The 16,391-nt window shown below is 50.0% G+C and overlaps 1 protein-coding gene across 2 annotated transcripts in view; it reads left to right on the forward strand.

The window, feature by feature from the left end:
• Positions 1-5,809: 5,809 nt before the first annotated feature.
• Positions 5,810-16,391, forward strand: part of LOC105466092 (tetraspanin 15) — a 55,424-nt gene continuing 44,842 nt past the window's right edge. The window contains exon 1 of one of the 2 annotated variants that reach the window (XM_011715026.3): positions 5,810-6,035. In XM_011715026.3, the coding sequence (XP_011713328.1) occupies positions 5,940-6,035 (96 nt within the window). In that variant the 5' untranslated portion in view covers positions 5,810-5,939. The remainder of the gene's footprint in view (positions 6,036-16,391) is intronic. The other variant, XM_011715027.3, reaches the window with a different exon arrangement.

Raw genomic sequence — 16,391 nt, forward strand, 5'->3', positions numbered from 1 at the left:
AGATCTCTCCAAGGCCTTTCCTGTCTCCTGCCTTTGCACTTGCTGTTTCTTCCACTTAAAAGCTCTACTCTCAGATCTTTAGCAGGGATCCATATCTGAAATTATACTTTTCTGTTTTCCTTTATTTATTTATTTATTTATTTTCAGGCACGGCCTTGCTGTTGCCCAGGCTGGAATGCAGTGTTGCAATCATAGCTCAATGAAGCCTCAAATTCCTGGGCTCAAGCAATCTTCTTGCCAGTGACTCCTGAGTAGATGGAACTGCAGGCATGCACCACTGTGCCCGGACGGTTTAAAACATTTGTTTTTGTAGAGACAGGGTCTCACTTTGTTGCCCAGGCTAGTCTCCAACTCCTGGCCTTAAGCCATCCTCCCACTTCAGCCTCTCAAAGTGCTGGGATTACCAGTGAGCCACTTTGAGGGCTGAAATGATACTTTTCTTTTTTTTTTTTTTTTTTTGAGACGGAGTCTCACGCTGTTGCCCAGGCTGGAGTGCAGTGGCGCGATCTCGGCTCACTGCAAGCTCCGCCTCCCGGGTTCCCGCCATTCTCCTGCCTCAGCCTCCTGAGTAGCTGGGACTACAGGCGCCCGCCACCGCGCCCGGCTAATTTTTTGTATTTTTAGTAGAGACGGGGTTTCACTGTGGTCTCGATCTCCTGACCTTGTGATCCGCCCGCCTCGGCCTCCCAAAGTGCTGGGATTACAGGCTTGAGCCACCGCGCCCGGCCAGAAATGATACTTTTCATGTGTCTGTTTTCATGTGTTGCATGTTCCTACAATCCCCCACTCTCCAAGAGAATAGAACAGAAGCTCTTGTGTGTCTTGTTTGCAGTTGTATCCTCAGAGCCTGGGCAGGACTTGACTCATAGGAGAAGCTCATTGTGCATTTGCTGACTCATCTATTGACTGTGAGAATTACAGCTAAGATTGTTAGAGCTGGAAGAGAAACAGGCCAACCTCATTGTTTCACAGGTGGGGAAACAGAGGCACAGACAGAGTCCTTTGCCCAGTGGCATGAATACAGACATACTCAAGTCAAGTTGGTCATGCATGATTGTTAGCTTCTTTTTCACAAACTGTAATAGCCACTAAAGGCAAGGGTTAGTCATTTCCCCCTAAATCTCATTGCCAAGCTAACATGAAAACAGATCTCAGGACGGATTCTGCTGCCCATACAAATGTCTATAAAACAAACATTTATTAGCAAGTAGCCATAAAATTGGTTCATACAACCTCTTCTGTGAAACTCAAGAAGGCCCAGCTTTCTGTCCTTTTAGGAACTTTTCCACCTTGCAGGAAGGGTCTGCTGGAGGAAAATACAATGTTCTAAAGGCAAGATTCAGTTTGACCGATGGCTGCATTGGAATACTTCGAGACAGAAGCACTCTCAAGCCTTTAGCTCAGTATATTATCCATAAGTGAGAATTAGCAGCTTCCCAAGATTCTTTGACACTGTTTGAACAAGGAATGGGTGGGGCCAAAACTATTTTAGCCAATCTAAATACCTTGAATACTGTTAATTTCTCCAAAGGAGACTCATTTCTAATACCTGTTATGCTAATTAATAAGCCCAGAATTTTACCGCATTCATTATGCTAATTAGAAAGGCCTTGGGGTAGATTGAGATATGGATATTTGCATGGGATACTGAGCGATTGTTCCAGACTCTGCACGCCTCTGAACTCCCAAGTTCATTGACTTGAAGTTGGTAACTTAAAATCAGACATGGTGGAAGTATTTACTTTATGGAAATTGGAATCCCCCACACCAGCCAGTTTTTAAATATTTACCAGTATATCAGTGGATAGCTGAGTAAGTGGCCTCTGGAATGTGGCTTTCTGGTAAGATGTTGGCTGACAACCTTACCCTCATGACTACCTCTGTACCAGTGATGCTTAATTCTGGCTGCACTTTAGAAATTACTTGGGGGAGGCCAGACACAATGGCTCATGTCTGTAATCCTAGCACTTCCGGAGGCTGAGGTGGGCTGATGATTTGAGGTCAGGAGTTCAAGACCAGCCTGACCAACATGGTGAAACCCCGTCTCTACTAAAATACAAAAATTAGCTGGGCGTGGTGGTGGGGGGCTGCAATGTCAGCTACTTGGGAGGCTGAGGGAGAAGAATCACTTGAACTTGGATAGTAGAGGTTGCAGTGAGTCAAGATCATGCCACTGCACTCCAGCCTGGGTGACAGAGCGACACTGCCTCTCAAAAAAATAAAAATAAAAATAAGAAATTACCTGGGGAGTTTAAAAATAATACTGATTACCAGGTTCCTGTTGGTGGGGATTTTGACTTGACTGCAGTGGGGCTTGAATATCAGGATACATTTAAAGCTCACCAGGTGCTTTTCATCTGCAGCTAGGGTTACATTCACACCTGTATGTCACACTATGCCACACATTCTAACAGTTCTACAAAAAAGTAATGGCAAAACCAGGATTTGCACCAGGCCGACTGGCCTCTAGGCCAGAGTTCCTGGCTAAAGAAGGAAAAGAGGGAAACAGATGGCCATTTCTTCTGAGGTCTCAGTGTTTGCAAATATGATTCAGGAGGAGCGCTAATGCTTGGGGCCAGGGTCAGGGTTGCAGGTGGGGAGGCACAATGAAGGAGCCCAGCAGCCGGGGAAAGGCTGTGCCAGCCCCAAAGAGCTCCAAGGCTCTTTGTAGGGATGGCTCACCTCAAGGTCTTAGGGAGAGCTGAGAGGGCTTGCTAAGAAGCTTGTGTGTCACCAGGGAATATTTGAAAGATGAGAGAAAATGAAGCTGGTTGGAGAGGCCAGAAGGGAAGAATAGAAGTCCAGGGGCAACTAGGAAGGAAACCCGATGGAGGAGGTGTGTGGCAGTTGGGACTGTAGTTTAAATACGGAGAGTGAAAGGGAACTAGGAGGCTAAAGTAGCCTTCCAGGGTATGAAAAGGATTCCAAGCTTCTATGGGTGGGGAAGAGACTAGCACCTCAAATAATGGGTGTGAACTTAGCTCTGCAGGGCTGGATGGAGGCTCTAGCCCTCAAAGAGGAATAAAAAGTTAGTCTTCCTCCTCAAAGGACAGAAAGGACAACTTTTCTTTTCTTCTTCTTTTGGGACAGAGTTTAGCTCTGTCATCCAGGCTGGAGTGCAGTGGCGCAATCTTGACTCATTGCAACGTCTGCTATCCAGGTTCAAGTGATTCTCCTGCCTCAGCCTCCCGAGTAGCTGGGATTATAGGCACCCATCACCATGCCCGGCTAATTTTTGTATTTTTAGTAGAGCTGGGGTTTCACCACGTTGGCCAGGCTGGTCTTGAGTTCCTGACCTCAAGTGATCCCCCTGCCTTGGCCTCTCTAAGTGTTGGGATGACAGGCATGAGCCACTGTGCCCGGCCAAAATGGACAACTTTTAACCCTATGGTAAGCTGTCTTCTTGGCTCTCAGATAATCATTTGAGGGCAGCTTGCATTCGTCTCTGGTTCTCTTTCCACCTCTTTTTTTCTGTTGTTTTTTTTAAACCAGGATCTGTCTTTGTTGTCCAGGCTTGAGTGCTATAGCACAATCATAGCTCACTGCAGCCTTGATCTTTCGGGCTCCAGAAGCGATACCCCCACCTCAGTCTCCCAAGTAGCTGGGACTACAGGCACGAGTCACCATGCTTGGCTAATTTTTTTTGATTTTCAGTGGAGACGAGGTTTGCTACGTTGCTCAGACTGGTCTGAAACTCCTGCACTCAAGCAAACCTCCCACCTTGGCCTCCCAAAATGCTGGGATTACAGGCATGAGCCACTGTGCCTGGCCCTGGTTCTATTTCTCTACCCCACACAAACATCCTCCCAAGGTTTGCTCGTTTTGTACCAGGAAACTGGTTTCCTTTTACCCTTCCAGGCATGGCACTGCCTCCCTCCCACCCCCCAACCTTGCTTTCTTCCTCCTAGGGCAGAGCCCTGGGGGCTAGAGCCAGCCTGGACTCAAGTCTCTGAGACTGTCCTTCTCTGTTGAGTTTGTGTATGCAGGAGCCCTGGGAACCCAGGACTGGGGACTTGTATAAGAGTGTCATTCCTGAAATCACCACCAGGGACCCCACCCAGCACTGCTTGAGCTTATGACCTCTGTGCCATGGATTTAATTACTGAAGGCCACAGCAGGGATTGTCTGGCTCCCAAGTCCCAGGCTGAGCTAGGCTTGGGGAGACAGGAAAGCAACAGTGAGTAAAACTGGGACCATCTAGCATGAGAGACAGGCTCACAGCCACCTCTGGTCCCAGGCTGAGAAAAGGCCAGGTGGGAGGAGGCTGGGTTAGTGGTTGGCTATGTGCAAGAGAGGGAGCTGCCTCCCTCATCTGTAGTTTCTGTTTGTTTGTTTTTTGTTCTTTTGAGACATAGTCTCCCTTTGTCGCCCAGGCCGGAGTGCAGTGGCGGGATGTCGGTTCACTGTAACCTCCGCCTCCTGGGTTCAAGCGATTCTCCTGCTTCAGCCTCCTGAGTAACTGGGACTACAGGCGCGTGCCACTCTACCGGGAGTGCAGTGGCTTGATCTCCGCTCACTGCAAGCTCCGCCCCCTGGATTCACGCCATTCTCCCGCCTCAGCCTCCCGAGTAGCTGGGATTACAGGCGCCTGCCACTACGCCCGGCTAATTTTTTGTATTTTTAGTAGAGACGGGGTTTCACCGTGTTAACCAGGATGGTCTCGATCTCCTGACCTCATCATCCGCCCGCCTTGGCCTTCCAAAGTGCTGGGATTACAGGCGTGAGCCACAGCGCCCGGCCTCTGCCCGGCTAATTTTTTGTATTTCTTAGTAGTGACGGGATTTCACCATTTAGCCAGGCTAGTATCGAACTCCTGACCTCAAGTGATCTGCACGCCTTGGCCTCCCAAAGTGTTGGTATTACAGGCCTAAGCCACCGTGCCCGGCCTTGTTTTTGTTTTTGTTTTGGAGAGAGGGTCTCACTGTCTCCCAGGCTGGAGTGCAGTGGCACAATCACGGCTCACTGCAGCCTTGACTTCCCCGACTCAAGCCATCCTCCTGCCTCAGTCTCCCAAGTAGCTGGGACAACAGGCGCACCACCGTGCCTGGCTTTTTATTTATTTTTTAATTATAGAGTCGGGGCTTGGCCATGTTGCCCAGGCTGGTCTTGAACTCCTGGGGCTCAAGCCATTCGCCCGCCTCAGCCTCCTTAAATGCTGGGATTACAGGCGTGAGCCACCGCGCCAGGCCTTCAACCTAATTTGAAGATGGCGTTTCCTGGGAGGAACCCTTCCCAAGGCTCGGTTATCACCTGGCAAAAGAAAGGGACTTCCGAGGTCGTTTGGTGAAGGCCTTCAGCAGATCTGTTTCACGAGCAAACCCCAGACTCCAGCTCCATGGGGGCCTATTGGCCCCACCCTGGTCTACCACACATCCCAAGATGCCGTACTCCGCCTCCCTGAGGCCGAGCAACTCCACTTCCTTATTCCATTCACGTTTGGCACACTCATTTGCACTTTCAACACCTGGGCGATTAATTCCTGCCCTTTTCCCATAGTTTTCCCTCTTGACAACAGAGGAAAGTTCGCATTTCTAAGTACCCCGATCAGGCACGCTCGCTGTCTCCCTAGAGCACCTCTGGGTCACACTCTCCCACGCCCCCCTGCATTAGCACAGGCGTTGCCAGAGTTGCACTCGAGCTATTTGCAAGACCGTCTCCCGGTCCCATCCCTTCTTGGTCCCCTCTAGGGCCCAGGCCTGCAGCTCCGCCCCTGGCCCGCCCCCTCCCAGAGGCTGGGCCGCCGCGGCCTCCCATTGGCCGCCAGGGCTGGCAGGCTTCCCGGCTGGGGCTGTGATTGCCGCGCGCCAGTGTCAGTCCCGGAGAGAACGCCGGTGGCGGGGCTAGTAGCCGGGCAGCCGCAGGTGGGGCCTCGAGCTCTGGCTGAGAGACCAAGCCGGAGAGCCCCGGAGCCCCCGTAACCCGCGCGGGGAGCGCCCAGAATGCCGCGCGGGGACTCGGAGCAGGTGCGCTACTGCGCGCGCTTCTCTTACCTCTGGCTCAAGTTTTCACTTATCATCTACTCCACCGTGTTTTGGGTGAGTGACCCCAGTAGGGCCCCGGGATGGGGGGTGTGGACCACACTCCGACCGCCGCCTCACTAACCCGGGGTTGGGTCCAGACTTAACCGCTCCAGGGAGTGCGCAGGGGAGCGCGCGCGAACTCCTTGTCTTTCTACCCGGGAACTGGAAAATTCTGGCGGCCAGAGCTCAGCCTGAATTTTCAGCCGCCCTCTCGGGAGTGTTAGAGCTGGTTGCCGACCGGCCGAGTGCCACCTGGCTCACCTGTGTGCACCCGGTGGGCGGTTTGCCCGCTGTGCGTCCGCTGGCCGACTGGCTAGGACGAAGTGACCGCGCTGGCCGCACCCACCACGCCTACCCGGTAGGACTGACTTTGCCTCTGCATCGGCCTGTGGAGCTTAAGTAGTTAGGCTTTGCAGTCGGGGTTGGGAGACCTGGATTCCGGGTCTGGTCCCTGCTAATTACTTGCAGATGCCCCTGAGCAAGAAAGACGCTTCCCCGCTGCGTCTTGGTTTCCTCTTTGGTGGATGCGCGTGCCTCCTGCGTGGCGAGGAGGATTCCATCAGACGACGTCTCCTGCACTCCTAGGTGCTCAGTTTCCGCTGTCGCTGGGCTTCACCTCCTCCTCTGCCTTGTTAGGGGACAGGATGGTAGCGGTTAGACATGAACCAAGCTTTGAATTCCGTCGCTCCCAGTGGTCTTTTATTTTACATTTTAATTTTTATTTAACACATTGCTAATCTCTGTATTGTTCGAATTTTAGTTTGTGCATTTCTGAAATGAGCACTTGCTGAGTGATCTTGGGGAGGTTACTTAATCCTTCTCGGCCATGGTTTCCTCATCTGTAAATGGACACAGTAATTATTTTCAACATGTAGGATGCTCGCGGAGATTAAATGAAATAGGCCGGGTACGGTGCCTAGCTAAGAGCTCAAGAAGTGTGAGACATGATTACTATCATGCGCAGGGAATCTGGACACCTGTGGTGTAAGCTGCCCCAAAATACTGGGTTTCTGTAAGGGTGTCTCAGATTAGGCTGGGCCCTGGTCTAGAGATGAAGATATCTTCCTACAGGCCAGCTCTGCCCCGTCACTCCGGGATCACTCCCTGCCTCCAGTACGCCAGGAGAGCAGACTTGGCCAGGGACCCCAGGGTGGTTACTGACACCCCTTTCCCACCAAACACACACACTCTCCCCTGTTGTCCTCCTTAACCCCTTGCTGGGTCTCTTCTGCTAGCAGGAGCTGCTGGATTTGCCATCAGGACTGGTTTTGCCTGTGACCCCTTTGTGGGTGGGGCCTTGCCTAGTAATCGGAGATCCAGATTCAGCTCTGTTACTGACTTATGGATATCTTAGGCAAGTCACTTCCCTGTTTTGGGCCTCAGAACTGTTCGTTGACTTTTCCATCTATAAAACTAGTCTGAGACCAGTTTCCAATCCAATTCTCTGACTCCAGGTAATGTGGAAGAGAGATGAGCAGTATGTTTGGGGTGGGAGGGTGGAGCAAGGACCTGTTAGTGGAAGCTCCAGGGAGACAGAAGGTCATATGTGGGATGGGAGTGCGGGTGATTTGAGCTAGAAATCAGCGGTTGCATCAGAATCTACAGATTCTTGTGCCCTGGCATAGGTATTTATTTAAATTTACTTAAGCTTAATTCTAGTAAATTACTTACCAGAATTAAGGTAATTCTAGTGTGCAGTCAGTATTGAAAACTGCTGCCCTAGGTGGTCTCATAGGTCCTTTACGTCCCTAGGATTTCTGTGCCTGCCCTTTGTCTGGCCTGTGAGCCCCTCTCTCTGTAGATCAGAATTGAAAGAGGAGAGCCCAAGATTGATGGATAGGGAGGTAGGAAGATGGGAGTTGTATTTCGGGCTTCACCCTTTCCCCAGATGTATAATTACTAACCAGTCTCTCTACCTCCTCACACTTCCATTTTCTCATCTGTAAAATGAATAAGTGAATCTCTGCCCTGCACCTCACTGAATTATTTTAGGATTAGCAATATGGGGAAAGAGTGACATATGAGCAAAACAAGTGCAGTACAAACATACATCATGCATTTAAATAAAACCGACCTCTATTTTTTTTTTTTTTTGAGATGGAGTCTTGCTCTGTCGCCCAGGCTGGAGTGCAGTGCAGTCTTGCCTCACTGCAAGCTCTGCCTCTTCCCGGGTTGACGCCCTTCTCCTGCCTCAGCTTCCCGAGTAACTGGGACCACAGGCGCTCGCCACCATGTCCGGCTGATTTTTTTTGTATTTTTTAGTTGAGACGGGCTTTCACCGTGTTAGCCAGGATGGTCTCGATCTCCTGACCTCGTCATCCGCCCGCCTCGGCCTCCCAAAGTGCTGGGATTACAGGTGTGAACCACCGCGCCCGGCCCCCGAACTCTAATTTTTTTTTTTTTTTTTTTTTGAGACGGAGTCTCGCTCTGTCGCCCAGGCTGGAGTGCAGTGGCGCTATCTCGGCTCACTGCAAGCTCCGCCTCCCGGGTTTACACCATTCTCCTGCCTCAGCCTCCCGAGTAGCTGGGACTACAGGCGCCCGCCACCTCGCCCGGCTAATTTTTTTGTATTTTTAGTAGAGACGGGGTTTCATTGTGTTAGCCAGGATGGTCTCGATCTCCTGACCTCGTGATCCGCCCGTCTCGGCCTCCCAAAGTGCTGGGATTACAGGCTTGAGCCACCGCGCCCGGCCCCGAACTCTAATTTTTAAGGCTTTGCTCTGTCGCTGTCCTTTGCAGCTCCCAGAGAAGCCCACTCAATGACCCTTGCCTTGCTTCTCTTGGGCAGGGCGGTTCTCAGAACTTGGACTCCCTCCTCTGCCGACTGAGGTTGCCTTACTAATCCTTAACTCCCATCTGGAGAAGTATTTCTGTTTAAAATCTCCACACCCATGCCAAGAACTCAGCCACCTGCCAGCTCTGCCAGGGCAGCTCCAGGTGCCAGAGTTTGACTGCAGGGCAGGGCCCAGTGTGAGTTAAGTAATTTGTCCTGGACCAGGTTTACTGTTATTTGGAAACCATTTACAGGAAAGCCCATTATCTCTGGGTCCATCTCTGGGGTTGAGGGAAGGGTTACTTGCTTTATAAGTACAAAGTGCTAACAATTTGCATCTGTTTTTAGGTCTAGAGGGTTCATAAGTTTTATGACAGGCTTGTACCTTCTGTAAGACTTTTTGCTTACTTTAAAAATTACTACTGGGGCTGGGCCCAGTGGCTCACACTTGTAATCTCAGCATTTTGGGAGACTGAGGTGGGAGGATCACCTGAGGTCTGGAGTTTGAGACCAGCCTGGCCAACATGGTGAAACCCCATCTCTACTAAAAATACAAAAATTAGCCAGACGTGGTGGCGTGTGCCTGTAATCCCAGTTACTCAGGAGGCTGAAGCATGAGAATTGCTTGAACCCAGGAGGCGGAGGTTGCAGTGAGCTGACATCGTGCCATGGCACTGCAGTTGGGAGACAGAGCAAGACTCGGTCTAAAAATAAAAAAAATTACTATTGGCCAGGTGTTGTGGCTGATGCCTGTAATCCTAGCACTTTGGAAGGCCAAGATGGGCAGATTGCTTGAGACTGGGAGTTCGAGACCAGCCTGGGTAACATGGTGAAACCCTGTCTCTACTAAAAATAAAAAAATTAGCTGGGCGTGGTGGCATGCACCTGTAATCACAGCTACTTGGGAGGCTGAGGTGGGAGGATCACCTGAGCTCAGGAGATGGAGGTTGAAATGACTTGAGATTGTGCCACTGCACTCCAGCCTGGATGAGACTCTTGCAAAAAAATAAAAAATAAAAAATAAATTACTATTGATGGAAATGCATGGTCTCCATCATGATGGCTTGGTACAAAATTTAGAAGTAGAAAAGGGTAAAACTGGGTGAGGTGTAATCCCAGCACTTTGGGAGACCGAGGCAGGTGGATCATGAGGTTGAGAGATCGAGAACATCCTGGCCAACATGGCGGAACCCAATCTTTACTAAAAATACAAAAATTAGCTGGTGTGATGGCGCGTGCCTGTAGTTTCAGTTACAGCTAGAGGCTGAGGCGGAGGATCACTTGAACCCAGAAGGTGGAGGTTACAGTGAGCCTAGATAGCGCCATTGCTCTCCAGCCTGGCAACAGAGTGAGACTCCGTCTCAAAAAAAAAAAAAAAAAAAAGAGAAAAGGGTAATGGTTAGTGAAGAGCCTCCCCTCCTACTCCTCTCTCCTGGCCTGCCCAGTCCAGAGGGGGCCTTTGTTATCAGTTTCCTGTCACTCTTTTCTGAGCTATCCTAGTCAAAGGATGTCCTAGGCCAAACATATGTATATTTAAAATAAGGTAGCACACTATGCACAAAACTATGTACCACTAGAGTGGAATCTATGCCACATTTATTTAGTAGTCCCCAGCTGGGGACCTCTTAGGTTGTTTCCAATGTTCATTCGTTCTTTCTCCTTCTTTCCTTCCTTCCTTCCTTCCTTCCTTCCTTCCTTCCTTCCTTCCTTCCTTCCTTCCTTCCTTCCTTCCTTCCTTCCTTCTTTCTTTTTCTCTCTCTTTTTTTTTTTTTTAACTGAGAACAGTGACACAGTGAATATCTCTGAATGTGTCATTTTGCATGGGTGTATATGTCTGCGGAGTAATTTCTAGGCATGGGGTTGTTGAGTTAAGGGGTATGTGAATATATGTTATACATGCAGACACACGCCTGTCATCAGTGTATATAGCTTGATAAGTTTTCACAAAGTGAACACACCTGTACAGTGAGCCCCCAGGTCAACCAGCAGAATGGACAGCGGAAGCCAGATACCCCTCAAGCCCTCTTCTAGGCACTATCTTTTACCTTTGGGGGTGGTCACCACTGGATTATCTAGCAGTATAGAATAGCTTTGCCTGTTTTTGTATGTGTATTTAACATTTTGATGTTATTAAATTGTCCTATATAGAGGTGATACCAATTGTAATATTATTTACTTAATATGCTTATTTAAATTTACTTTTTTTTTTTTTTTTTTTGAGACAGAACCTCACTCTTTCACCTAGACTGGAGTACAGTGGTGTGATCTTGGCTCACTGCAGCCTCTGCCTTCCGGGCTCAAGCGATTCTGCTGCTTCAGCCTCCCGAGTAGCTGGGACTACAGGCACCTACTAACACGCTGGGCTAATTTTTGTATTTTTGATAGAGACGGGGTCCCACCATGTTGACCAGACTGTCTCAAACTCCTGACCTCAAATGATCCACCAGCCTGGGCCTCCCAAAGTGTTGGGATTACAGGCGTGAGCCACTGCGTCCAGCCTAAACTTACTTTTTAAACTTAAATTTCTTTTTCTTTTTTCCCTTTTTAAAATTATATATATTTTTATTTTCTAGGCACATAGATTCAAGTTGCCCTGAATATACACGCCTTTAAATTTATTTTTAAAAGAAGGTTTTATGTTAGTATTATGAATGAGAAACCAAGACCCCTCATCATAAATAGCAGGTAAAGTTTTAAAGTAAATATAGTACGGGGAAAACAAAACAATGATACTAAATCCTAGCTAGATGTCGTGGGTGCTGAAGGCTGTGACCCTGATGCCCACCCTCTCTGTTCAAAAGGTAGGTTGGCAAGTCCTTGATGCAATCGGAGGGGTTGAAAGGGCATTGAATGAGGAAAGCTCAGTCTGTAAGTCCCTATGAATATGCCCCTAAACCACTTATGGTTATCTGTCCCACACTCAGGGCCCTCTTGTTTTCAGCAGGGAACTTTGGGGCTGCAAAAGGGTGTGTTTGAGGCTCACTTGGCAGAGCTGGCATATACCCCAGGTCTCCGCATCCTCAGGCCAGTGCTCCTTCGCCCTTCCAGTAAGTCATGGAGATGTCTGCGGGAGAAATGAGCTCACACAGAGGCACTTAGAGCCTCCTCTTCCCACCATACAGGGTGAATCATTCTGACACATGCACCCTCAGCCTGTTGGGGACACACCTCTAATTTTAGCACTGCCCACAGGGTATCTTAGAGATCCGCTTACAGGACTGCTTTCCTTGCTGGACTGTGGGCTCCCGGAGGTCAGGATTGTCGCTCATCCATATCCTCCTCTGAATGCTGGCCCTGGGGCCTGCACACACAGTAGGTGCTCAGGAGAGGCTTGTTGCATGATGGTGATTGAGTCCCACTTGTACCTACAAGGCGGGATCCAACGTGGGGCAGAGGCCTGGCTGGGGGTGTAACCCGCAGTGGTCAGGTCTGCTGAGGCCTTGACTTTGCAAAGTGGGCAGGGCTGATCATGGTGCTATGGGCTCCCCTCAGAGCACCAAGCCTATTTCCTTGATAACAGGATAGGACTTTCAAGTGGGTAGAGGTGTCATGGCTGGGGAGTGTTGACTAATCAGGAAGAAAAGGACTTGGTGGGAGTTGGGGGCAAGTAGGGAGGAGCTGAAGGTGGATAGGTCATGGAGGCAGTGAACGCCAGAGGCAATAGAAACTCTTTCTGGGCCTTCTCCAAGGATGAACCTACTTATCAGAGCTTGGCCTGTGATTTCTTACATTTCTTATAGTTTAATGGTTAAGAGTGTGGATTCTGTACCCTGTTGCCTGGGTTCAAATCCCAGCTCCGAGACTTAAAGTTTAAGTGGCCTAGGCATAACTTCCATGCACCTCTCTAAATGGATATTATGTACCTACCTGAGAGTTGCTGAGAAGATTAAATGGATTAATACATCTGAAGAGCTTAGAGCGGTGCCTGGCACATGACGAACACGCCATCAACTACTCACGAATTAGCCGTTCTTTTCCTGCCTTCCTCTCTGGCCTTGCTGCTCAAGAGCCATAGACTAAGAATGAGAAGGGCTGTTAAAGACACCTCTAGTGCAGCCTTTTAAATTTACCGAGGAGAAATCAGAGGCCTGAAGAGAAGTGAGTTGCTTGAAAGCCCACGGCAAGTTAGTGACAGGCCAAGACCAGACCCAGGTTGCCTGACTCCAGTTTCTTCCTCGGGCCCTCATGACCTTTCCAGGCACCGTGTATGTTCCTCCCTGTTGTCAGGGTGACGGTGGAAGATAACCTTTCTGAAAAAGGCCACATCCCTGGCCTCCCAGTGAAGCGCTAGGTGAAGCCAAGCCAAAAAGAAAGCACTTCTCTGGAGACAGTTTTCAGAAGATTTTTTTTTTTTTTTTTTTTTTTTTTTTTTTTTTTTTGAGACAGAGTCTCGCTCTGTCGCCCAGGCTGGAGTGCAGCAGGACGAGATTTTTACTTTTGAGAAGAGCTTTCTTGTTTTTGTGAAAATAATACATGTGCATAGCTTAAAAAATTAAGCCATTCAGGAAAGTACAATGAAAACAACAAAAGTCCCCTCTGATTCTACCACTGGGATTCAACCACTGTTATGTGTCGGTAAACATCCATCTGGACATCTTGTAAATATATGTAGACATTTTATTTCTTTAATCATTTTTCTTGTTGTGTTTGATTTGTCGGGCAAAGTTCATTTGCTGGCTGTAGATAAGCAATCCAAATACTGAAACTCAAATAGTGAAGATGAAAGTGGAGCAGCCTTCATATTGGAGAAGTGGCCAGCCATGCCTAATGGGCCGTCAGAGATGATCTCACAGCGTCAGACTGGGCTCAGGCCTCGGGCACAGAGAGGTCCTCCCCTCCCCCAGTCTGGCCACAGAGCCTTTAATATCCAGAGAATCAGGCCTGCAGCCCTGCCTGGGGTGTGGAGAACCTTCCAACACCTTCATTTTATAGATGAGCAAACTAAGGCCCTGAGAAATGTCCTTCGCTCTTAGCCTCGACTTTGTACATGGTCTCCTTCCCCACTTTAATAGGGGAATTGCTTTGTGTCATAGGACTGGACCTTGCTGCCTTTGGGTTGGTTCCTGGAGAAGCAGGAATAACCACCTGCCCTCCTGCCCGGAGCCCTTTCTTCCCAGGTGATTCACAATGCCACCGTGGGGTGGGGCTCGCGGTCAACCTGATAAGGGACTGATAATGACATTTCTGTACCAACTGGCTCCCCACAGGGGAAATATGTTTTCTGGGTAAGTCTGGTCAGAAAACTTTGCGGGGGTAAAAAAACAAAACAGACAGACAAACAAAAAAACAAGCTTTCCCAGAGAGAACTTTTAGATGCGAATGGGTTTGACTCGACTTCTTGTTGGAAGGCAGGAGCATTCAGTCTTAACCAGCCGTGCTCTCTGGTTGATTTGTTTGTTCATTAAGTCAACAAATAGTTATTTGATGCCTACTGAGTGCCAGGCGCTGTGATACTGTGATAGGTGTGGGAAACAACTATGAACAAGGCAGGCTTAGTCCAGGCCCTGGAAGACAGACAGAGCAGTAAATAAATATCACTTGGGATAGGTGCTAAGGAGAAAATTAGGAAGCAAGTGGGGAGGGATGGGCGTTTCTACTTTCAATGATGTGGTCAGGGAAAGCCTTTATGAGGAGCTGACATTTCAGCTGAAGCTCAAATAGAGAATAAAGACTTGTCCAGAGAATAAAGACTCTGGACAGCCATAAAGACTTGTCCAGAGCATCCCAGGCAGAGAGAGCCATGAGTGCAGAGTCCCTGAGGCAGGTCGCAAGCATGGCTGCCGCAGATGAGGAAGCCCAGGAAGGGCCGTGCTGTGGGTGGAGAGGGTGGCAGGGGCCTGGTTGTGTGAAGAGTTTGGGGTTCGAGTGACTGAGAAGCAGGGTTTCATTGTCAGGCCCTGTGGTCTTGCCATCCAGAGACCTAGATCAGGTGTTGGCTATTCTGTGTGACATTGGGTAAAGGACCAGCTCTCTGAGCCTCCAAGATGCCTCCTCTGTGGGTACCCCAGAGGGCGATGGGGAGGATCGTGTGAGATGAGAGGTACAAAAGCACAGGGTCTACTCTAGGGACCCCCGCCCACGGAGGGAGGGAGACTCTAGGGCCCTCCGCCCATGGAGGGAGGGAGAGTCACCTGGGAGTCTTGCATTGCCCAGGGGTAGCTGGGGAGATGATGAGATGAGATGAGATGAGATGAGATGAGATGAGATGAGATGAGGTGATGAGATGAGAACTTCTGGAATCCGTCTTGTCAGAGGAGGCTCCTTTGCCCCTAGGGGTACTCAGCCTGCCTAGAACAGATGGCTGTGGAAGCAGCTCCTCCAGTCAGATGGTGTGACCCCTTGGGCGTGCATGTGGTCTTTTCTAGAGGCTGGGCCCCTCCCACCTCTTAGTTTCTTGGCTACCATGGCACACTGTCAGAGGCACTGGGCCACAACAGGCACGCAGGGCCAGGCAGGCTGTCTGAGAAGTGTCCTGCAAGGCTCTGAGAGGTCCTAGCCCTCAGTCAGCATGAGTTGTTTAGCTCCAAGTTAGGCCCCTGAGCCGGTGGAGGTGAGGAAGAGACACCATAGACTTACGGTGTCACCTTCCCCAGCTAGAGGGTCGGCCTGTGAAGGGATGGCAGCCATCTCTGCCTCTGGTGGTGTGCCGTGGTAACCCAGGAACTAAGGGGTGGGAAGGGCCCAGTCCCTGGAAAAGACCACATGCATGCCCAAAGGGTCAGACCAACTGGCTGGAGGAGCTGGTTCCATCAAGGGCCAGTCTGAGCTGGGCTGCGTGACTGTGGTGGCCTGACTGCCACATTTTGCTTCATCTCTTTGGATTCTCAGAGTGACCCTCGAGCTGGGCAGGACAGGGAGTCTTGTCGTGTTTTACAGAGGAGTCCTTGGGAGGACTCTGAGGGCTTCACTGGGCAGGGAGGCCTCGCAGAGAGGAGTGGAGATGAGTCTTGGGAGAGGGAGGGCGGGCTACAGAATGTTTCTTGGGCCTGAGTGTTGAGGTCAGAAATGCCCTCTGGGAAGACCGGGTCTGGAGGCCAAGCAGCGCTGAGGAGGATGAGCACTTCTTGGTTGGCGGGTGAGGAGAATGTCCATGTGACTAGTCATGGAACACTCTCTGCGCCTTGGTTTTCTTGTCTGCTGGGAGGGGATAGCTGTTGTGCTGCCCACAGGGGTGAGGCTTGGATGAGGCAGTGCCCACAGAGCTCTGAGTGGGCATCTGGCTGGGTAACCGTTCATGCAGATGCCGGGAGGAGACGCCATCTGCCGCGTGTCTCGCCACACTTTGCATCATCTCTCTGCATTCTCAGAATGACCCCGTGTGCCTTGTCCCATTTTACAGAGGAGGAGACTGAGGCCTGAGCATGGAAGTAACTTGTGTGAGAACCATCATTTGCATCTGTTCCTGAGACAAGAACCGTTTCACTGTGGGAAAGGTGCCTGTTGGGTTTTAATTTTTTCCAAAAGGGACTTTCTCGCCAAGACATTTTGCATCTGGGCCTGCAGGGAAGCAAATGTTTCCCTGGAGGGTGGAAGGAAAACAGCCTTGGCCCAGACGGGCTTGTTTTTCCCTCCTCAGAGCCCTCCTACTGCGTGGGAGA

Source organism: Macaca nemestrina, chromosome 9, assembly GCF_043159975.1.
Source record: "Macaca nemestrina isolate mMacNem1 chromosome 9, mMacNem.hap1, whole genome shotgun sequence".
Lineage (NCBI taxonomy): Eukaryota > Metazoa > Chordata > Mammalia > Primates > Cercopithecidae > Macaca > Macaca nemestrina.